Source organism: Podarcis vaucheri (genome assembly GCF_965113315.1).
Source record: "Podarcis vaucheri genome assembly, chromosome: 5".
NCBI classification, from domain to species: Eukaryota; Metazoa; Chordata; class Lepidosauria; order Squamata; family Lacertidae; genus Podarcis; species Podarcis vaucheri.
Genome location: NC_138763.1, coordinates 53140701 through 53162361, shown reverse-complemented (window position 1 = coordinate 53162361; position 21661 = coordinate 53140701). Strand labels below are relative to the sequence as shown.

The 21661-nt window shown below is 40.1% G+C and overlaps 1 protein-coding gene across 3 annotated transcripts in view; it reads right to left on the bottom strand.

Moving 5' to 3' along the window:
* The window catches only part of ATRNL1 (attractin like 1), a 524570-nt gene that overhangs the window by 48392 nt on the left and 454517 nt on the right, over positions 1 to 21661 (bottom strand). For all 3 annotated transcript variants that reach the window (XM_082222558.1, XM_082222560.1, XM_082222559.1), the window contains exon 28: positions 19780 to 19894. In XM_082222558.1, the coding sequence (XP_082078684.1) occupies positions 19780 to 19894 (115 nt within the window). The remainder of the gene's footprint in view (positions 1 to 19779; positions 19895 to 21661) is intronic.

The window sequence follows — 21661 nt, the reverse complement described above, 5'->3', positions numbered from 1 at the left end:
TAATTAAAGCACAAGACGGTGCTGGGGAATAATTGCCTACATGAAAGTCAACAGCAAAGAATGTCAAAATACAACATTTTAGCTATTTGGAACTAATGTGTGTGGAATTTCTAGAATGGGAACGGTAGATGGGACCCTCCTTGTGTGCAGTGACCTTCAGGCCTGTTCTAAAGCTATACCTTGTTCAAATATTCTGTTGTTATGAATGGCGTTATTTATCTGGTTAGTTCTATTCTTTCACATTTTCATTTTTAGCTCAACTACATTGTCTTATTATTTTAATATTAGTATTTCAGGAATTTATAAGACATTCCTTGATAAATTGCAATCAAAATTTATGCAATAAAACAGAAAGCCAAACATTCATAGCACATTGCTCCCAAAATTAGTATAATGGCTGTTTATGGATTTCTGGGTGCCAAAATTGGTCTAGGGAGGGTTGAGCCAATGTGCTGCCCTCCAGATGTTGTTGGACTACAATTCCCATCAAATCCACTCAGGACATCAATGGCTGGAGTGATGGGATCTGTAGTTCAATACCTTGAAGACACCGGGTTGACTACTCCTAATTTAGAGAAATAACGGGGTGGGGACAAAAGACCCCTTGAAACATACAACTAAGACAGGGAAAGTTGTTAGGATGCACACACATACACCATTGGAGGATTTGGAATGCAAGCAATTGCAACTTAGGGGTTTATGCTGGAAAAGTGACAGTTGCTTTGACAAGTGTATAAATTTGAAAAACTGCAGCTAATCATTCATAACTTTGTGAGAGAAAGGACAGCTACAGATTGAACCACAGCAATTTTTGAGACGGGTGGAGGCAGATTGATATAAGATAGACAAATAGTCCTTGAGACAGGATGAAAGACCAAGCAAGCCAAGAAAGGGTGTAGAAGGAAAATAAGAAAAGGGATAAAGAGGGGGAAATGTGTATCTCGGCAAAATAAAAAGGAAGAAAATAAGGCAATGGAAGTTATCACGAGCAAATTAGCATAGCCCATTAGTAACAGTTTGAAATAGGAAGAACTTAAGCAAGGAGAAGTGAAAGATATGAATGTAAATGATAAAGAAGAAATCCCTGTGAGAGAGAAAATATCTCTTGACAGCAGTGCTTAAGTTGAAGAAATGGAACTGGAAGGAATTTATAAAGTTAATAGAATTCACTATTTACTCTCAAAAAATGTAAGAGCACACTCACATTACCTTTAACTAAAAGGTAGGAATAGACAACGCAAAAGTAGTGAAAAGGGAGGGGGAAATTTAAATTTAATTTAACTCAACAGACAAAAATAATAGTCCAAAACAGGTTCACATGACGTTATGTGGAAAAAGAAATAATGAGTGTTTCTAAACAAGACAACTGTAATATTGAAAACTATATTGTCAAACAAAGAAAAAATATCAATAAAATTACAGAAGAGTCGTGAAATGCAGTGAAAGAAACATAAGGAAACAATGTATAAATGTAACACACATACCCCAAAAGAGGGGAAATCTATATCTAGTCATCAAAGCATGTTATTAACATACCGGTACCTGTCCAAAAGGAGAAAGCATAGAGCAAGGCATGGTTTTTGAATCACATAATAGTACACCAATGCCACTGGACTCAGACAATTTAATGCTGGAATTCTGAATGGATCATTTGGTTGTTTGAAAAATTATAGAGAGCTATTTTTAAAAATGCAAAGAGAAAGGTAAGTCTTTTGGCATAATATATTGAATGGAAAAACTATGGAAACAGCAGTATATTGATGCCTTTCCAATCTAGGCAGATGTTTGCATACATCTGTGCATTTGAGTATTGTTTGTGTGTTGGGGGGGGGGACAAAAAATGATATATATGAAGCTTTCATCCACTCACCCAAAAGTGTCTTACATGACAATTAAGATTCCAGACTTTTTAAAAAGTGACACCTTGGAAAATCATGGTTTAGCAAATGAGCCTGCAGCCAGCCCACAAAATCCGATTCAGCTACCAGAAGCACAAATAGCACAAGAGGTGGAAATATACTTTTGGCTTTCTCTGCAAAGGCAGACTGTTTGAAATAGCTGAAGAAATCCTTTATACAGTTGATTGCAAAAATGGTAGTGCATAAACACATTTCTTGGATGCTCTAGGAAGTTGTGAGGAAACTATCAAACTTTGTTGCACATAATGCATGACGAAGGATGAACTGCATTTCTGTGAGTTTGACTGGGATAGCTGAACTGGTTTTAGTGGGACTGAGTTAACAGCTACTTAAAAGGGAAGTGAGGGGCCAAGGCATGTGAAAGTTGCTGCCCTTTGCAGTCCTACCTCCAGCTGAGATTACCTGAGTTGCCCGATCAACTTGCCATGAAACCTTGTGGTTCTGCTGTTAATGCCAGGTTGATCCATAATGAAACACCTACGTATCCAGGACTCAATCCTGGATAAGGAGGTTTACCTGTCCTGAATCACCAAGTCCTGGCTGAGTAAATTGGAGAAGCAGATTTCACTCAGCTTTGTCTACCCAGTTTCTTGGGGCATCATCAGTGTGTGTTCCAAGGCTAGGCAGAGGTAGGATCATTGTGATCTGTAGAGATTTAATTCCTCCTGCCTCGCTCAGTCAACCACATGATCTGCACATGCAACCAGGAAGTCTTGGGCAGATTGGGCAACTTGTCTTGTTAATGAACTCGAGCTCCCACAGGGTGTGTTCATAGTATGTGTGATTGACTTGTTCTATAGCCTTTTCACTAATAGCAACTTTTTTATCTGTCAAGCTTTTACTATAAATGTTATCCTTTCCAGCGTGTCTGTGAACCATTTTCTGGAGTTTGAATATGCCAAAGTGGTGTCTGAACTGGACAAGGAAAGTATAAAACTTGCAAAGCCAACCTGCTTACTTGAATCACAATAAATCTGTTGTTTAGGCACTGTAGTCGTGCTTGAATCTGACATATTTATATTGTTCTTAGTACAAGGCTTCTGGGGCTTTGAGAAGTGGTTAGCTTGGCAAGATAACTGGATTCCCATCAATCAAGCTTGATATATTCCATTAGAGATACAAAATCTCAGTGGTCAATTTTATAGCCCTGATAATTATATTCTATGCAAAACTGAGTTACCAAGGATGCATTTATCAATCATAAAAATTAATTATTTCATGATATATATCAGTTAGATATGTGAAGGATATATGCAGATGTGGACAAGCCAAAAGCACAATCTATGTTTAACTAACAGAGATGTTTTGAACTTTCTCATACTTTCCTCCAAATTAATTGCTGCTTTATATATGTAGCATAATAAATAATGACAATGCTTAGAACTTGCACAATGACTGGTCATATTTCTGAAAATCCCACAAAGTACATATGGGAGATAGGCAAACAGGGGAACAAAAGTTGCTGGCATAACTCAAATGAAGTTACTAGAGTTATTATTAATCAGGACTTTCATTTCATGAAACACAGATAACTCACTATGCCCACATTAATAATTTTGGTGTTTGAGGGAAAGGGAATGAACTGAGTGAAAAGATGTTGGTAGGAACTGGGTGGAAACAGTGGAGACTTTGGGCTCTCAGATTTCAGTGGTGCCCTGTGTGATGCTAAAATTCACACACACACCCGCCTCTCACACTCTGTTCTACAGCATTGTTGTGGCACTCCCCGCAGCATGGCACACTGGCCATTCCACCCTAAAACTGCCTCTGGTGAGGTGTTGGCTGCCATCTATAGTATACAAGTTAATTGTGGTGAATATTTCACTTTGAAGAACTGAAGGTTGCTGTGCTTTGCTTTTCTTTTTTACGCTGTATACTACTATTACTCTAACTGTGAGAGTTCATCTCTTTCTTGTTTAGAGTGATGGGTTTTTTTTAAATCTGAAGACTTATGAGATAGTGTGAGAGACAAATTAGGATGAAAAGAACAGAAAAATGTGAAATAAGCACACTGTAAATCAGAGAATGACATATATCAGCCCTGTGGAGTATACTCTGTCTTTTGCTTTTTATTGGCATCCTGTGGTCCACCAACGAGAGCTAGGGGCAAAACTGTGGCTCAAGCAGGCAGACATATGCTAAGATTTAAGGAAGGGTGTGCCTCTGAGCGCATGTGCAGCAAAGGAATTTGTGAGCAGTACCAGAACCAAGTTCACAAGTCCTTTCACCCCACTCCTGTTTTTTCTCCTGATTCCGCCTCCCCTCCCCCCCCCAGGTGGTGGTGGTAGTGGAAGTGGAAGGATCTACCAGAAAATTTCTATCCATCTTCTTCTCACCCCTGCTATAAATCAACAGTACATAATTTGATGGAGCCCTATAGCAGAGTCCACTAACTGTTCCTGCTAGACCCTGACATGTTCCTGCTTTCTTAGTTCTTGATGGTTAGTCTAGCCCCCTCTCTGTGTGCCTGCTACCTTGATACATTATTCTATCCACCCCATCTTGTTTCTTCTCCACATATTTCCAACAAACTTGTCCATCCCTCCATGGCACTGGTGAGCCTTGTGTCATTGCTCTGCCTGTAGCTTAATGGGCTGGGATGGCAAGCTATCCTTCACACTTCCTTGTTAGAGACAAAGGGAAACAACAGTACAGGGAATACTGAGCCCCTCCTCTCTTTGTAGTAGAGAACCCCCTTTGTCCAATTATTATATTACAACCCAGCCAACTAATCCAAGTATACTAGGGTGGGTAATTTTAGATAGACTGTTTGAACCTTGGGCTGTAAATAGATGGTGTTAAACACAAATAGATGGTGTTAAACACAAAGGCATTCATCAGCACTGAGCACCCTTTTATAAAGGATTTCACTGCTTATAAGGTGATTTTTAAAATCCACATATTAATTCACTAATGATGAACTAATTAATACTTTATCTTAAGTTAGTACATTTCAACAATCTTCAACAGGAAGTCCCATAGAAGTTATCATTCTTATAGTATCATGAAGACACTTCTATATTAAAGTGATACCTCAATTGTATTGAATACCAGACACAAAGATACAATGAAACATCCTGACTAGCCATTTTTCTAGCTCACCCCAACTATCTGGCCAGATTAATGAAATGTTCAACATCCCTGAGAACTGTGATTTTTTGTTTGAACATATGAACTCTAGATTTACATATCATTTATGAGGTGCCTAAGTTTGAAACATCTGGTCTCTGTAGCTGATGTCTTTATAATATACAACGATGAGGGAGGTTAGCTTCCTGTTCTGTTTCCATTTTAATTTCTGACTTGACAACTACAGCACATATTATAGTAATAATATCTCTGCAGTCACATATGAAACCATTTCTTCTTCCAGCACTGAAAGGTGTGAGATGAAAAGATTCTTGAAATTGGACAGCTGCAAAGTTTTAAGTGCTACTTTTAAGCCAGAACTGTCCCCATCATGCTTTCAGAAACACTAATAATATATAAAGCCTTGACATCCTTCCGACAACATTTTCCTGAATCTCAAATTGCTCATGCATTAGAAATTTTCTTAAAAGGCTCTGAAGTATATGGGGAGGGCCATTTCTCAGTAGTAGATTACAATCTTTGAGCTGCACACAGTAGTTCCTGGTTCAGCACCAATTCTCCACTTTAAAAGGAATTCAGGCTGGGGAAGATTTCTCCCTGGAACCTTAGAAACCTGCTAGCACCCCTTTGAGGACCAGGGACACATTTTGAATTTTGAGAGAGTGCTAAGGGTAAAAGTCACAAAAATGGCTTGTGGTGGGCATGGCATAACACAAATTACAGGGAGTACTCCCCCTGCACAACCTAGTGTTTACCATGGAAAGTCAGCTATATTCTGCTGGTCCCAATTGTGGAGCTACAGCTGTTTGCTTCAATTCCAATCTTAAATCAAAGCCTAAATTGCCATTAGGGACCCGCTTACTGGGAGTAAGCCCCGTCAAACACGAATACTTAAATCTGAACCAGATATGTATAGCATTGTACTGCAAGTGATATTACATCAATCCATCTGTTCCACAGAACAGAATAGTTGTACAGCTAGGTTAAGAGAGTCCTTTTAATCGTAATGTGTACTTTCTGTATATAACAACTCATATAGCGTTGTTACAGAATAAGACAAAACAAGTAGCTGATGTTAAGAGATGTAAATAAGTTTTTCCATTATGCAAGGGATGTTGAAACAGTGCCCCTCAACAACAGTAGTTGTTGGACTACAAATCACCTCTGACCATAGGCTATGCTGGCTTAGGAAGATGGAAATTTGTGTCTAACAACACTAGGAGAGCCCCAGGTTGCATATCCATGCATTATACAACAGGTAAAGTAAAGGTAAAAGGTAAAGGGACCCCTGACCATTAAGTCCAGTCGTGACTGACTCTGGGGTTGCGGCGCTCATCTCGCTTTATTGGCCGAGGGAGCCGGCGTACAGCTTCCGGGTCATGTGGCCAGCATGACTAAGCCGCTTCTGGCTTAGAGCAGTGCACGGAAACACTGTTTACCTTCCTGCCGGAGTCGTACCTATTTATCTACTTGCACTTTGAAATGCTTTCAAACTGCTAGGTGGGCAGGAGCAGGGACCGAACAACGGGAGCTCACCCTGTCATGGGGATTCAAACCGCCAACCTTCTGATCGGCAAGTCCTAGGCTCTGTGGTTTAACCCACAGTGCCACCTGCGTCCCCATACAACAGGTAAAAGTATTTAAAAAATCAAGAGCTGAGGTCAAATTCTTCTCTTGGGGCAAGAAAAAGGTTTTGTTTGCTACTCCACTCTCCTCTCTCTCAAGAAACAGATGTGGTTAATAATATCCACAGTTGGTTTAACCAGCCAGCTTCAGAAACTATGGTTTGAAGGTGACTTGTTTTGAATACACCATATTTAATGTAGTACCTCTGGGGGAGGGCACTTCTTGCTCTTGGGGTAATTTGTCTTACTTTGGTCCCCACCATGCACTCAGCTTTCACCTATGGCTCCTAGAAGCTGTCAGTATGCAAAGGGGCACACCCCAGGAACAGCTTCAACTAGCTGACTAAATCAGGTGACAGTAGCAGATGGGTCTCAAACCCTCGGTGAGTTGGGGATTTACCTTACATTTGAAGACAAGCTCTGGTGGATTGAGTGGATGACATTAATAGTGGGTCCAATGGTCAATGTGGTGGTTACTGCATGTTCTGTAGAGGGAAGTGGGGCAAGACGGAGCTCATCAATCTGGGAAGGTAGCTCATCTAGGAGAAGGAAACTCTGATCCTATACCTCTGCTGCCTTGTGGAATATCTTTGGGAGAAGAAAAGGCTGAGTAAACTACACAAATCTGGAGTGAAGTCCCTAAGAAGGCTAGGTGGTGCCTTGTACTCCTGCAGCCAAGCTGGTGCCAGAACTATTGCTCTGCTTTCCTTTAGACCACATGAGTAAGGTCAAGAGGGATGTCTTGTTGTCTGGGCAGTTCACAACTTCCAAATTTACTTCCCAAACTTGTGCCCTGGAAGGTCTCTTCAGTGCTGCCAATACAGCAGTTTGACTTCACCCCCTGGAGTGCACTCCACTGTCTCTTGAGACCGACAGATGCCACCACCGCCAACAGTTTATCAGTCTAGATTTCATTTGAAGCTTTAATAATGGAAATAAAAGTTTCTGAACTCCTTCTCCCAGCTATGCAGAAGAAAGGGAGGGGAGAGCTCAGGGGTTGTTCATATCTTGCTAAACCACATGTGACATCTGAATGTGGCCATTTTTTAGGTTATATGACATGAAAAACATCAGAACATGTCAACAATTAATAGTCTTCACTGGCTGCAGTTTTAGCATCTGTTTGGTAGCTGCATAAAATACTTTCTGGGTCTTTCAGTTAACAATCAAGCACACATTATCTGTAAAATATAGGGGACTCCTGTGTATCATCACTATTCTGCATAGCCTGAAGCTGCACATCCTGGAAGCATACAATATATCAGCATTTTGACTTATGTGATGTAAATTGCTCATTACCAAAATCAGAAGCCACCTTTTCACCCTGCACCGCAAACAGTTTACTTCAAAAGTTTGCACAAAAATGACATGGTTCTGGAGTTCAGCCTGTTTTTCAAAGAAGTCCCTAAATGGTAACTTCATGTGTTTTTTATCTATCTTGAAAACTTTTTGCTTTTCCTTTGATGGCACTGGGATGTTCATATCAAAAGAAGGAAAAGCAAACCAAGAATTCATGGAACTAAAGAAAGCTTATCCCTGTAAATTGCTTAAGGGCCTGCCTGAGGAAACTGGTTCTATTTGAAACAACATTTTCCCCCATTCATGAATTGGTTTTCTTTACAATTTTGTATCAATTTCGTTTAAGATAGTGTTCTACCTCAGACCTGTGTAGACTAGACAAATATGTCACCTTGGTACTTCGGGAAAAGTGTAGAGATATATAAATATTTTAAAGTACCCCCAAAAAAAGTTTGATGTGTTTTGTATAATGCAAAAAATTTTTCTGAGGAACAGCAAAGTCCCAGTAAAAAACCCCAAAAAACCCACATTTGAATGCATAAATAAATCTATACGTGCATCAAAATGGTCTCAAGTTTGTTTTAAAAAAAGGGGAGGGGATATATCAGACTTTGACTCATTACTTATGGGTACAGTGATATGAGGTTATATAGACACACACACATCTTATACAGATGATGCAGCATGTGATCACATGGAGGCTGGTATGGGGACTGCATCTGAAGACCCAAACCCTGAGCTCCACACATTCATTGGAACTTATGAATGGTGCCCTTGAGCATAAAGGTTGTATAGTCACAGGCTCCATTTCATAAAACTCATGGCTTGCATTTTTGCACAGTATTAATTATGTAGACAGAGTTTGAGGGGGCCCCTAGGCAAAGCGTACTGCAGTGCACTCTATTGCTGAGCCTAAGTCAGCTGTCAGCTGTTTCTTGAATTAGTACTGCCCACTGTTTTCCAGCAAATTGGAGGGGGAGAACACCCCTGAAGACTAGGCTCCCCCCTCCACCTGTCATATAGTCAGCACAGGGAGACAGTGACTAGTAAGTTTTGACAAAAAAACCCCACAGTGCCATCATACTTCACACTCTATTTCAGTAGCTGAATGGCATAAAGAGAATGCACAGCTCCTTCCTGCCCAGGTAGAAGCACACATAGTATGTTGTCTTCATATGCTTTAGCTTTTTGCTAATCCACACATGCAGGAAGGTTGGCTGCTTGAAATACTGCCAAGTGGGGTCTGCTTCACATAGCAAGTAGTTTGGGTAATGCCTCTTCTTATAGTAGCATTTACAACTACTGTTTTTTAAGTGATATCTTAGACTCTTCTTGGCACAGACTTAAAGAATAAAACCACATGGATAAAAAGGCACATGCCAAAAGATTGGCACTTTAATGGATGCTGCAAAAACACATCTAATCTTAGAAAAATCTATGAAATGTTTCTTCTATTTATCTAACATGTTTGAAAAGACAAGAAAAAGGAAACAGTTCAGATGATAATGTGCCTCACTGTCTCTCCTATACATACAAGGTGGGGAGGGGAAGCAATATCTTACCTTCTAGGCTTGTCTTACAGACCTGTCCCACTAGACACTTATTAGTGAGCATAATGTTTGACTAGGCCTTATGCACATTGCATTATAGCTGAGCTGAAAAACATCAAGAGATGTTTTTCAGCTCAAAACAGCAGGGGTCAAGGAGTAAATTGGGAGAGATTAAAAGAAATTTAGGGGGACTTATCATTAGTGGGTGGCAGTAGGTCATTTTAAATTAATTATTTTTCTTCTGCCAAGGTTGTGAGAAGCAAAGCAAGGTTGTGAGAGGCTGTTATTTTCTTTCCCCTATAGTCTTGTTCCTGGGCATTCTGGTGGGGGGAAAATGTCTACTGCCAAAATAATGATGGTGGTTCCCCACTAGAGACCTCCAATAGCCAATTGCTAGACTGTTTTGTAATGATACTAAATACGTATGTATTTAAACGGTGCTACTGCATGCCAAAGGTAACCCTCTTCCCAAATATCTAAATAAATGTTGCCCTCTAGTAGCCCCCAAACTTCAGCACTCACAAATTTAGGTGCAAGCCTTTCATAACTGCCATATGCAGAGTAGCTTCTATGTGGGTAGGCCTAAACAGAGTGATGAATATACCAGGCAAAATTCAGGCACATCAAATGGGCAATATTGCCTTACACACAATCGATTGTACATATATGCACCCTAGTCAATTATTTTGTCCTAGCATAAATTACTGATTGCCCCGGAGGAGGCACTGGTGCACCAGAAGTGCAGGGACAGAAACCACAGTTTTAGCTCTGCTAAATGTTTCCTAAATCTGTATGATATAGACCATTGCACTTGGATATGATCACCAAGGGTTATATCCAAAGTGCAATAGACTTCTGCTTGTGCAATGGAGCTGACCCCCATGATTTGTGGGGCTAGTAGTGGGGAAAGAAGAAGTACAATTGTGAAGGTATAGGTCCACTTGTGCGCGCGTGCACACACACACACATACACACGACTCATTGGTTACTATTTACTACAATGCAGGCATTAGGAAGTTAAATACCCAATAAATAAGGTGCAAAACACATTATAGAAGTATAGAAACTGAATTTTGTAATTAATTGTGAGGTTCTCTCCCTGCTCCCCTTTTTGGGTTTAGTCTCAAACACATTTAACTTAATCTAACTCTAACTAAAGATAGGGAGGGGAGAAATCAGCCTCCATTATTTATTTGAAAGATCAGTAGACCATACCTCTAGTATTATTAAAACCGTAATAACAACAGTCAGTCAATTGTGCTTTAACTATTAACATACAGTAACAGCCCCCCTTTGCCTGTTTTTTTTACCTCTACATAGCTTTGCAGGAAGCTAATGTACATTTCCTTGTTGAGTTTCTCCCTTCACATTGAAAGTGCTTACACTTTGAGGCAAATGTATGGGGGGGGGTGAGAATGTAAAAGGAGAGAAGACATTTTGAAAAGGATTAATGTGACTGCCCCATATCCACCTCAATAATAGGAAAACAAAATCAATATATTTAAAGCTATTTTAACAATTATAGGGTGTGCAATCTATTCAAAGATTTTATAACTTAGGTTGTGACATATTGGCATATCTTAAAAAGCAATCGTCTCCTACATCTGCCATTTACAAATGTGTGTCTTTTTTCAATATTGATTCCATAAACAAAGCCTCTTCTTCCTTTGTAGCTAAAAGGGAAAGCAAAATGATGCAGGCATAACAGGAATGGGAACAAACAGCGACATCCGGACCCAATGTTGCTTTTTATTTATTTTTGACTGATTGATTTTCTTAATTAATCCAAAGTAGTTTGCATTACAACATCAAGGGGTGGGAAAACAAAAAATATCACTAGGGTCTTTTGTCAGACATAACATTTATGTGCAGTGTTAAATCTCTACGGCAGCTTTCATTTTATATGCAGGTCAAAAGCAAGCAATAATTCCTGGTGCTTGCAGCTGTGTTGATTCATCCATTGGGTTCCATTGCTCTAATCTTCCTTTTATAACTGTACTGAATGGTGATTTTTGTTGACTGCTTTCATTGTGTGTGGCTATGCCTTGCATAAGCAAAAACTGCTGCAGGTCCTTCTTGGCATACCTGCACTCCTGCTAATTCACTTATTTCCTGTCTCACAGCACTGCCTGCTGTTTCATCCCTAGGCTTCCTGTGGCCAGACTCCCAACTACTGTGCCAATTTCTCTGAAATTATGCAGGATCTTTGTGCTGCCAATATACATATACTATGTGGCAATCTCCCTTTCTTACCTGTCTTAGGTTAAAATACCATGTCTTTGCTTTCAAGATCCTGTATTCAGAACAACTGCAATAAATAATAAAAAGTACTATTTGGGAGTTTAAGGGAGTATTTTTCATGACGAAAACAGTGGTATAATTTTTGGTTATTGCTGCAGCAATATGCATGGTATTAAGTCAGCCAACCTCCTAAGTGTGATTTCAGATGCATTTAGATTGGCAGTATCCCACTTAAGGCATTGTGTCTGAAGAGGGAACTACATGGGAAGGGGGTGCAGGAGTGCCCTCCTAGTGTCCCTCTTATTGCCCACTCCATCCCTGACTATAGTGTATTGAGCACCAAGGGCTGAAGTCTATTCAGCTGACTGGCAGGGGGAAGATGACAGGAGCTGAGCAGTGTCTGGTTTGGAACAAGTCATCTCTCAGGAACGAAGTGGGAAGTGAGTACAGTGGTACCTCAGTTCCTGAACGCCTCCGTTGTCGAATGTTTCGGTTCTCAAACACTGAAAACCCAGAAGTAAATGCTTCCATTTTTGAACATTTTTCGGAACTCGAACATGCGACGCGGCTTCCGCTGAGTGCAAGAAGCTCTTGCAACCAATGGGAATCTGCGCCTCGGTTTTCGAACGTTTCGGAAGCCGAACGGTATTCCAGAACAGATTACGTTCGACAACCAAGGTACCACTATATGGCCATTCAAGAGAGGAAGGGGTAGAGCTAGGCATTGAGAATGTAGGGGCATATGCCAGCAATTCAGAGAGGCTAAAGTACCACTGGCTAAAATGCAAGTGTCAAAGACATCTGAAAAGAAGTGTTTATATGCTTAACCTCCAAGCCAAGATGGGTAAGCTAGAGTCTTAGATGGCAGCACAGATATAGTGGGCATAACAGAAACCTGGTGTAATGGCCCCATTTTTACTGCACTGATTCACCTCACCTAGGGAGAAAAGTAGTGGTAGTAAAACAAAAAAGGTAATCATAGGGATGATAGGAGGTAGGAGAGAGTGAAGAAGAAGAGGAAACTCAGGCGCATGAGTTGTTGTTGGCATCTGTCTGACTTGGGAGAAAAGGTGTGTGTGTGGGGGGGGGGGTGCCAGCAGGGCAAATAAGAGGTGGAAGAGAAGAGGATGGGAGCCAAGATAGTTGTAGGTGTGTGATATCAGCCAAATTTGGGAGGCAAAGGGGGCAATGAATGAGGACAAATGGGAGGAAGGCCTAGAAGTGTCCTATACTAATAGCATGACACCTGTGAAATTTTGTGGGCAGTTCCCTAGTAATTTCTAGAAACAAGCTGGTAGCTTCCAAGGTGTCCAATCTAGTTAATGGATTGTTCCATATGCTAGCCTGCAAAATATGGGCAAGTAAAAGTAGCATTTAATCTTGATTAAGCTTTCCTTTAGAAACTTCAGATTTTTCTGTAAAATAACTATTGCTAGACTTTTCCATTGTGTGCCAAACGTGCCAAAATGTAATGATGTGGTAAGAAATGCCATATGTATGTGTTGCAGTGACCAGCATCACAGATATATGAAATTCTTATAGCAAAACAGTCCTCTGCCTTGACAGGTCTGAGTCTGCATTTTTTTAGCTTAAGCTCCTCATTGCACAACAAGTTTGCTGGGAGATTGAGTGGTAGACCAGCTTCTGTCTAAGAGCAGCTGTATCCAAGGTTCTAGGAAGGACTAAATTATAGCTCTCCAAGACTTTGGGCAGTAAACAAAATAAACCAGACAACAGGAATATAAAGGGCAATAAGGTAATGAATAAATTATCTGGAAAGAGCCAAGTGCCAATGGTGCGGCAGCAAGTGAAGGAAATAACGAACTCAAGGTCTGGCTATGTAGTTTGGATGAAATATTGAACCACATGGAGAGAACAATCTAGGAGCAAAATAAATTCTCAAGAATGAAGAGCTGAGAATGTCATTGCAAACAAAAACAAAACAAAACTGGAAACCAAACTTTAGGGATAGGGGTAGATGCAAAGATTATAAATCTTGGTTTCAAATCTTTGTGGGCTAGTTCAGAGTAAGGAAAAAATATGAAGAAAAATAAGAATCTTACAAAATATTTCACCCAAACATATAATTTAATGTATACTAAACAAAGATAGCAGTGAAGTAGACAAATTTATATCTGCTTCAGCCAAGTAAGCAATAACTAAATTTACACTTACTTGGAAATAAATCACACTGATATCAGTGAGGCTCACTTTGAGTAAACACGCTTAGGATAGATTTGTAGAACTGTAGGGTTCAATGGAATTGAAAGGTCAGTTAGTCCAAGTTGGTACAGAGACTTCACATTCAGGCATCAGTCCCTGTTATATTAATTATGGTTTATCACAAATAGTGATCCTGAGGAGCAAAACATATCATGCTAGGGGTGTTTAGTAGGTCATGAAAGAGGTTTACTAAAGCAAATCCAAAAAGGCAAAAGGTAACAAGACATGGAACATTCCACAGGACAAGGTGAAAACCTGATTCTGATCAGTCACTGCTTTCAAAGTGTGTTGTTCTTGTTTAATTTTCTTGTTCCATTTGCCTCAGAAAATGAATCTATTTTATTATTTATTTAATTAATTAACTAATGTATTTACATCCCACCTGTCTCCCAAGTTGGGATTCAAGGCAGCTTACAACATTTAAAAAATGTTATTATAAAATCTAAAGTAATGAAAACAAATTAGTTAAAAACAATAAGTAGAAATAAAGCATATTTAGAACCAGCATCAAAATATCAAATGCCCTGACAGCAGCCCAATATCATCTGCATCTAGTTTTCAAAGGCATCTCTGAATAGGAAGGTCTTAGACTGCCAAGGAAAGATAACAAGAAGGGAGCCAATCTAACCTCTCTTGGGGGGGAATTCCGCAATATAGAGCAGCCACAATAAAGGCTCTCTCGTTTGCCAACACAAGAGCAGTAGCAGACTATGAACAGCGTGTGTCAAGCTAAGACCTGGTCCACAAAACCCAGAGTATTGTGAGATAAAAATATTCCTGGACTTCACTACTTCACTCATTTATTTATTTTTAGGCGGGTAGAATTGCAAGATTTAATGCCCAACTGAGTACAACACCAATCCCCTCCACATTAAACACACACACACACACAAATCAGAGAGAAGAATGAATATGAGCTTTTGTGTAGGAAGGTTTTTCTTTGAGAGGGAGAGGTTCATAGGCAAAAAATGTCAGTCATGAGATCCACGTGTGAAATATGGAATGGTATGGTACAGCAATAGTTTTACTGCTTGATCTAGTAAGTTGTGGAGTTCAAGGCAAAGGAAATACCCAGAGCTGCAAACCAATCTCAGTATTAAAAGCCCCATAGCAATATTGTAGGAGATCCAACAATATCAGATTGAGTAGTAGTAGAAGAAGGCAACACATTTTGAGGTGCTGTTTGCAAGATAAGAGAAGATAAACCAGCCACATCCTCTAGGCTTGTGCCAGTCCTGTGAGAGAACAAATGCCAGACCTTCTGACTGATTCGGCAAAAATCAGCACGAATGCAGGGTATGGAAAAACCAGTTACATGGTTGTACTGGTGCTATAGAGAGGCAGGCTTGAGATGGTTTACTATTTACAGTAAAGCACTGTAGGTTAGTCTCTATATTTTCAGCTTGCATATGGGAAATCTATTGACTTGTCCCGCTATTTGCAATTAAGCCCTAGCTATTAGCACTAAGGAACAGATAACTCATTGCTACTTTTAGTTAAGGCCTGAACGCAAGATATGTTAGTGAATTCACTTAAGAAATTTCAGATCTAATTAGAAATTGATTTTTCTCTCTTTTTATTGTATTGTTTAAAGAGGGAAACAATACATTTGCATTAAAACTTTCAAACCCAAGCCATAAAAACAGGTATTGAGAAAAAGTTGTAACAATTTAAGTGGGTACACATTATTGTGTATCCTGTCATCTCAAAGCATTAGGAATATTACTCTTTTTCTAACAAAAAAATACTGTCCATCTACCTACCTTCTCTGACCCTGTCCTAATGCCTTGTGTAGGATTTCCAAACTCTCCCCAGCCAGCTGTCAAGTGGGCGCTTGGGAACTGGAGCACAAAGGGCACTGCCAGTCCTATGCTCAGCACTTTGGGAAGGATTCATCAGAGGGCTGGTAAGGCACATATTTCTCCTCCTTCCTTTCTCCCCCTCCTACATTTCACAGGCTTTCTTTGGTTCCCTAGATGGGGTAACTGATTTTATTTTTAAAAAACTTTGTACACAAAGTTAATTTTTATCCAAGGTACCATCACAAGGTCCAAGTCTCATTCGACATAATAGTAACTAAGTTCCTTTCCCAATCCTCTTAGCAGAGAGTAGGTCTTATTTCTAATTTTATCATCATTTTATACAAGACCTTTTGAATTACTACTACAGATTAATACTTCAAATCTGTCTTATTTCTCAATAGACATTACCAATATACATAAAAAAGGTAAAGGACCCCTGACAGTTAAGTCCAGTTGCGAACGACTCTGGGGTTGTGGCGCTCATCTTGCTTTACTGGCTGAGAGAGCCAGCGTTTGTCCACAGACAGCTTTTCCAGGTCATATGGCCAGCATGGCTAAGCCGCTTCTGGCGAAACCAGAGCAGCACACGGAAATGCCGTTTACCTTCCCGCTGGAGCAGTACCTATTTATCTACTTGCACTTTGACGGGCTTTCGAACTGCTAGGTAGGCAGGAGCTGGGACCGAGCAATGGGAGCTCACCTCATCATGGGGATTCGAACCGCCGACCTTCCGATCGGCAAGCCCTAGGCTCAGTGGTTTAGACCACAGTGCCACCCGTGTCCCAACCAGTATACATATTTTATGACAAATCTGGAAATACTGATACAAAAGTACTCTCCAACTTCCCATAAATTCCATATGTATAATGTTTAAAACTATTGTTCTGTACTAGGTTTCCTATCCAGACATATATTCCTCTCAAGCCTCAATATTTCCTAAGGTATCATTACCCTTGATTTCTTTATTTTCTTATACTGCTGTTAATTAAAATAAACTGAGGAAATTTACAGATTTTAAAAACTTGGCCCATACAGAGGACACTACCTTGCAGGACAACCTGAAGTGACAATAGGGGTGTGCATGAAGTGTGTGTGTGTGTGGGGGGGGTGTCCATGTGCACTGAAAAGTGCTACCGGCTTGTGCTGGTCAGGGTGGAAAATTGAGGACAGATGTTCTGAAATTTTCCCACATGGATCTTTGCTTTTTTTAGTATCTCCTTATTGGCTCCAATGGAGGGAAATTAGTTACATCATATTGAGACTGGCAAAGGAAGGCTGATTCGGGGGCTTCTTCCATGAACGAAGGGACCTTGGACCCACCAGATCCTAGGCCATCTCCATACTATCCCTGTTCCATGCAGAGCTTTCAATGGGTATAATTGGGGCCTTTGGGGCATATGCATCTTCACCTCAGATGACTCCATTAGTTGATATTACAAATATAAATACATATAATTCAGTACTGGGTATATCAGGACTATAGGCATAGACACACCTCCATTAATTACTTGGGTGGGTAAATAGTAATGGATGAGGATTTGATCCCCCCCCCCACTTTGAGGGAGATGAACCAACACTCCATTTTCTATCCATATAAATAGAAAAGTCTTACTTTGAGATCTTAGGGGTTAGAAGGCAGGACATAACTACTTGGTACCCAAAGTTTGCTGTACTTTGTACTGTGCTTTCACTTTGGTTTTAATGGTGTACTTCTCATGAGAAGAAGCAGATGATGAAATAACAGCAACAATCTCTAGCCTATGTCCTATATTAAATTGGGAATATTTATTCCAGTTTCAGAGTTTCCTTTCTGGCTATTTGAATTGCAGAATTTCCAGAGCATCTATATTTATATTGTGTGGCTACATAGTATTCCCCAGGCTGTTTATTGAAATGTTCCAAACTGCATTTCCATCACATATAATTATCCACTATAATTAGCCCCACTGTGGCATACTAGTCAATAATATAGGGGCTGGGAAGTGGCAGCTCTCGAACAAATCTGACCCTCTTGAAGGGCAAGGCTTCAGCTGCCAACAGCAAATTTAGGTTTGCTTCCCTTGCCTTCTTACCTGACACAAACATTTTAGGCACTGGGGAGAGGAAGAGCAAAAGTCGAGGGCAAAATAGGGAAGAAATAACAGCTGTACATTTGGTGATGAAGCAGAACAAGCACCCTCAGGAAACTCTCCAAGAAACATAGTAGTCAACAAGGAGCATAGGAAGTTGCCTTTGTCCATGTAGTCCAGTACTGTCTACACTGGCTGACAGCAGCTCTCCAGGGTTTCAAATAACAGACATTCCCAGACTTGCCTAGAGGCGCTGAGGATTGAACCCAGGACCATCTACATGCAAAGTTGCTGCCTAATAGTTTTTCTATGGACCTTTCCTTCTGCTAGAGTAAATATGATAGACTAAATCTTTTCAACCAAATCTCTAATGCCAAGCCAAAATATCTCCTTCCAATTTTGCTACCCCTTTGTGGGTTGCAAATCAGAGAGGGGAGATTTTAGCAATAGGGAGGGGGTAAACCTTTGCTGAATAGTCAGTGCCAGCACTTCTTTGGATGGACATCCTGAAGTCCCTTCAGGATGATGCTATGTAACATCATTTAGAGAAATGGTTTAGAAGCAAAATGGGGTTATTTCCCCACGTCTCACTTTGAGTAGAACGTTCACTGTAGCAGACTTCCATCTCAGAGAGACTAACAATTACAGTTGGCGTGCTGGTTTAAAACACATACCACTATGCTTTAATCCTAATGCGCAGCCTTTTTCTAAGCCCATCTTGGCAAACCTAAAAGAATCCCTTTTTTATATTTTACTGGAGGCACTCTTGAGTTCCCATATTAGGTGGAAAGGCAGGCAAAAACAAACTAGACAGGATCATCTGGGCAAAGTACTTTGCAAACAGTTTCAAATGTGGCATCTTTATAATGAATAATATATAATATAATATAATATAATATAATATAATATAATATAATATAATATAATATAATATAATAATATAAAAATGTACATATGTATACACAGGTGTGCTACTAGTCTTTATTTGACTGGTCTTCTGAGAAGTGTGAAGAAGCTGGAAAGGGGTTAACAGTTTGAACGGTAAACATAAAGGAAGTGCAACAAACCATGCCTTGTCAGCTTTGTTCTAATTTTCCTGGCACAAAGCAACAACTCAAAGGAAGCCAGCCTTTTCAGTGGCGGAGCAAAAAATGCTTATTAGCTCACTAGACAAGGCAAAAAGGAAAGAAAGAAAGAAAGAAAGAAAGAAAGAAAGAAAGAAAGAAAGAAAGAAAGAAAGAAAGAACTAGACTTCAAAAGAACAGAAGTGATTGGATAATATAACATGTCGTTTTGTTTATTTATTAAATGTATATACTGCCAACAAATCATAGCTCTCTGGATAGTTCACAAACCCATTAAAAGTACAACAAACTAAATTCAAGCCATAAAAACAGCAAAACCATTTATAAATAATGTAAACGTAGGGGGGGGGGGACTCCACACATCTAAAACCCAACAAAGGCATAGCATCTAGGAACAATTTTATATCAGAAAAAAACAAACAACCAGAAGCAGAATAACATGGTACACCTATCTAAAAGCACCAGATAACTATACCCATTAAAAGGCCTTGGAGAACAAAATAAAGGTTTTAATTTGTCTATAAAAGACCATAGCGTGGGTGCCAGGCTATCCTCTCTGGGGAAAGCATTCCCATAAGCATGGTGCCACCACCAAAAAAGCCCTCTCCTTAGTAACAACCCACTTCACTAGGTAGGGGGACCTGGTGGAGGGCCTCCATTGAGGAGCTCAATGAATGAATGGGCAGGTATATATGGGAGAAGGTAAGTTATAACAAGTTGACAAATTGCAACTGGTCCTTATTCTGAAAAGCAGCTTGTATGGTTCGACAACTATAATGGAGGCTGGTTCTTCCTTTTTTAATGTAAATATCAGTATACACTTAGGATAACAACAAATAAATCAGAGCCATAGCTGCTATTTAGGAGAATTCTTACCTGACTGACCAGGTGGTGGGACTCCTGATGATCCTCTTGGCAAGCATAAAAACACCGTAAGTACTGCTGCTTTGTTTCCTGAGCAAGGCTCAATGGCAATCGGCTTTGGAGAACCCTGAAAATGGAGAAGAAATTGTATTACGTGATCTAGGTTATTTTATATTGCTACATATTGGATTCTTCACTCAAAACATTTACAACTATCCACAATAAAATAGGAGCCTCAATGTTTCCCTGTGAATAATGCTCATTGATTGTTGTTTTAAACGAACCTTTCATTTCATTGACTTAAATACAGGTTTTCATGAATAACTTGCATTATTCAATTAAAGTGGCAAAAGAAAGAAATGACCTAAAAGATCATGTTTTTCATTTCAGCAAATTTAGTAACATATGTTAATTACTGAAACATTCAGATCAGCAATATGTTTTAACACTACAGTTTCTCATAGGATTAGCATCACTCAACAACTTACACAGAAAGCACAGTGGGAAGAATACTGTGTTACATTTTCAAAAATACTGTTACATTTTCAAAAACAGCTGTGCTTGCAGTAGTTCCCCCACTCCCACCACACACACACAGAGAGAGAGAGAGAGAGAGAGAGAGAGAGAGAAGGAAAAAGGAAATATATTGCTAATGATAAAAGGTGAGGATTTCCCCCCTTGCATTTTAAATTAAATCAAATATACATGAAGAAAATATTTTTGTTAAAATCAAAATAACAAATTGGACTGATCTAATGTGGTATACGGGACGTGGGTGGCATTGTGGGTTAAACCACAGAGCCTAGGGCTTGCCGATCAGAAGGTTGGTGGTTCGAATCCCCACGATGGGGTGAGCTCCCATTGTTCGGTCCTTGCTCCTGCCAATCTAGCAGTTCAAAAGCACGTCAAAGTGCAAGTAGATAAATAGGTACTACTCCGGTGGGAAGGTAAACGGCATTTCCGTGCGCTGCTCTGGTTCGCCAGAAGCGGCTTAGTCATGCTGGCCACATGACCCGGAAGCTGTACACCGGCTCCCTCGGCCAATAAAGCGAGATGAGCGCTGCCACCCTAGAGTCGGCCATTGACTGGACCTAATGTGGTATACAATATATATTATCCCCCAGTAGGTAACCAGAAACATGTTGCTGCATTGTCAAAGAACACAGAAAGGGAGGGTGTTCTGAACCCAGGTGGCCTGTGTGAGTGGTTTGATGCAGGGATACCAAAGAAGGATGTCAAAAACACCAGAATGGCCAGTTCTAGTGCTTTCTTACAGGGAGATGTAAACTTGCAACACAGCCTCTGAAGCTCCACTGCCATTAGAGTAAACACAGAGGGGGAAAGCAAAGCTTTGCAACAGGGGACAGATAGCAACTTGCTTCTGAAGCAAAGCTAAAAGAGGCAATGCAGAACATAGGGAAGAATAAGACCTAATAATTAAGAACAAAGGAAGCTGTCTTATTCTCAGCCAGACCATTGGTCTATCTATAGCTGTGTCCACTCTAGAGGTGTAATATGTGCTTGGGTCACTGTTTGTGTGTGGGTTTGTGCTGCTTTATCACTTTTTCTCCCTCAGCAACCTGTACAATTGTCTACCCCATTCAGAAGCATCCCCCAAACTTCAAAAAAGGGTTTTAAAGGAGATTTGAAAGCAGATGGGGGCAGGAAAGTCACTGTTAGTCAGACCTCTTTAATTGTTTGTCTGGACTGGGGAAAAGTGGAAAGCAAGGAAAAGTAGAAGAGTGTTCTCTGCTCTCCACCACCTGGTAAGCATACAGAGACCAACCTGCACATTGGCAATGCTCAGAAACAGCATCTCAAACTCAGATCCAAGTTATCACCCCAATAGTTCTTCCCTGGCCGGAGATCACAGGAGGTTGGGTAAAGAAATTCC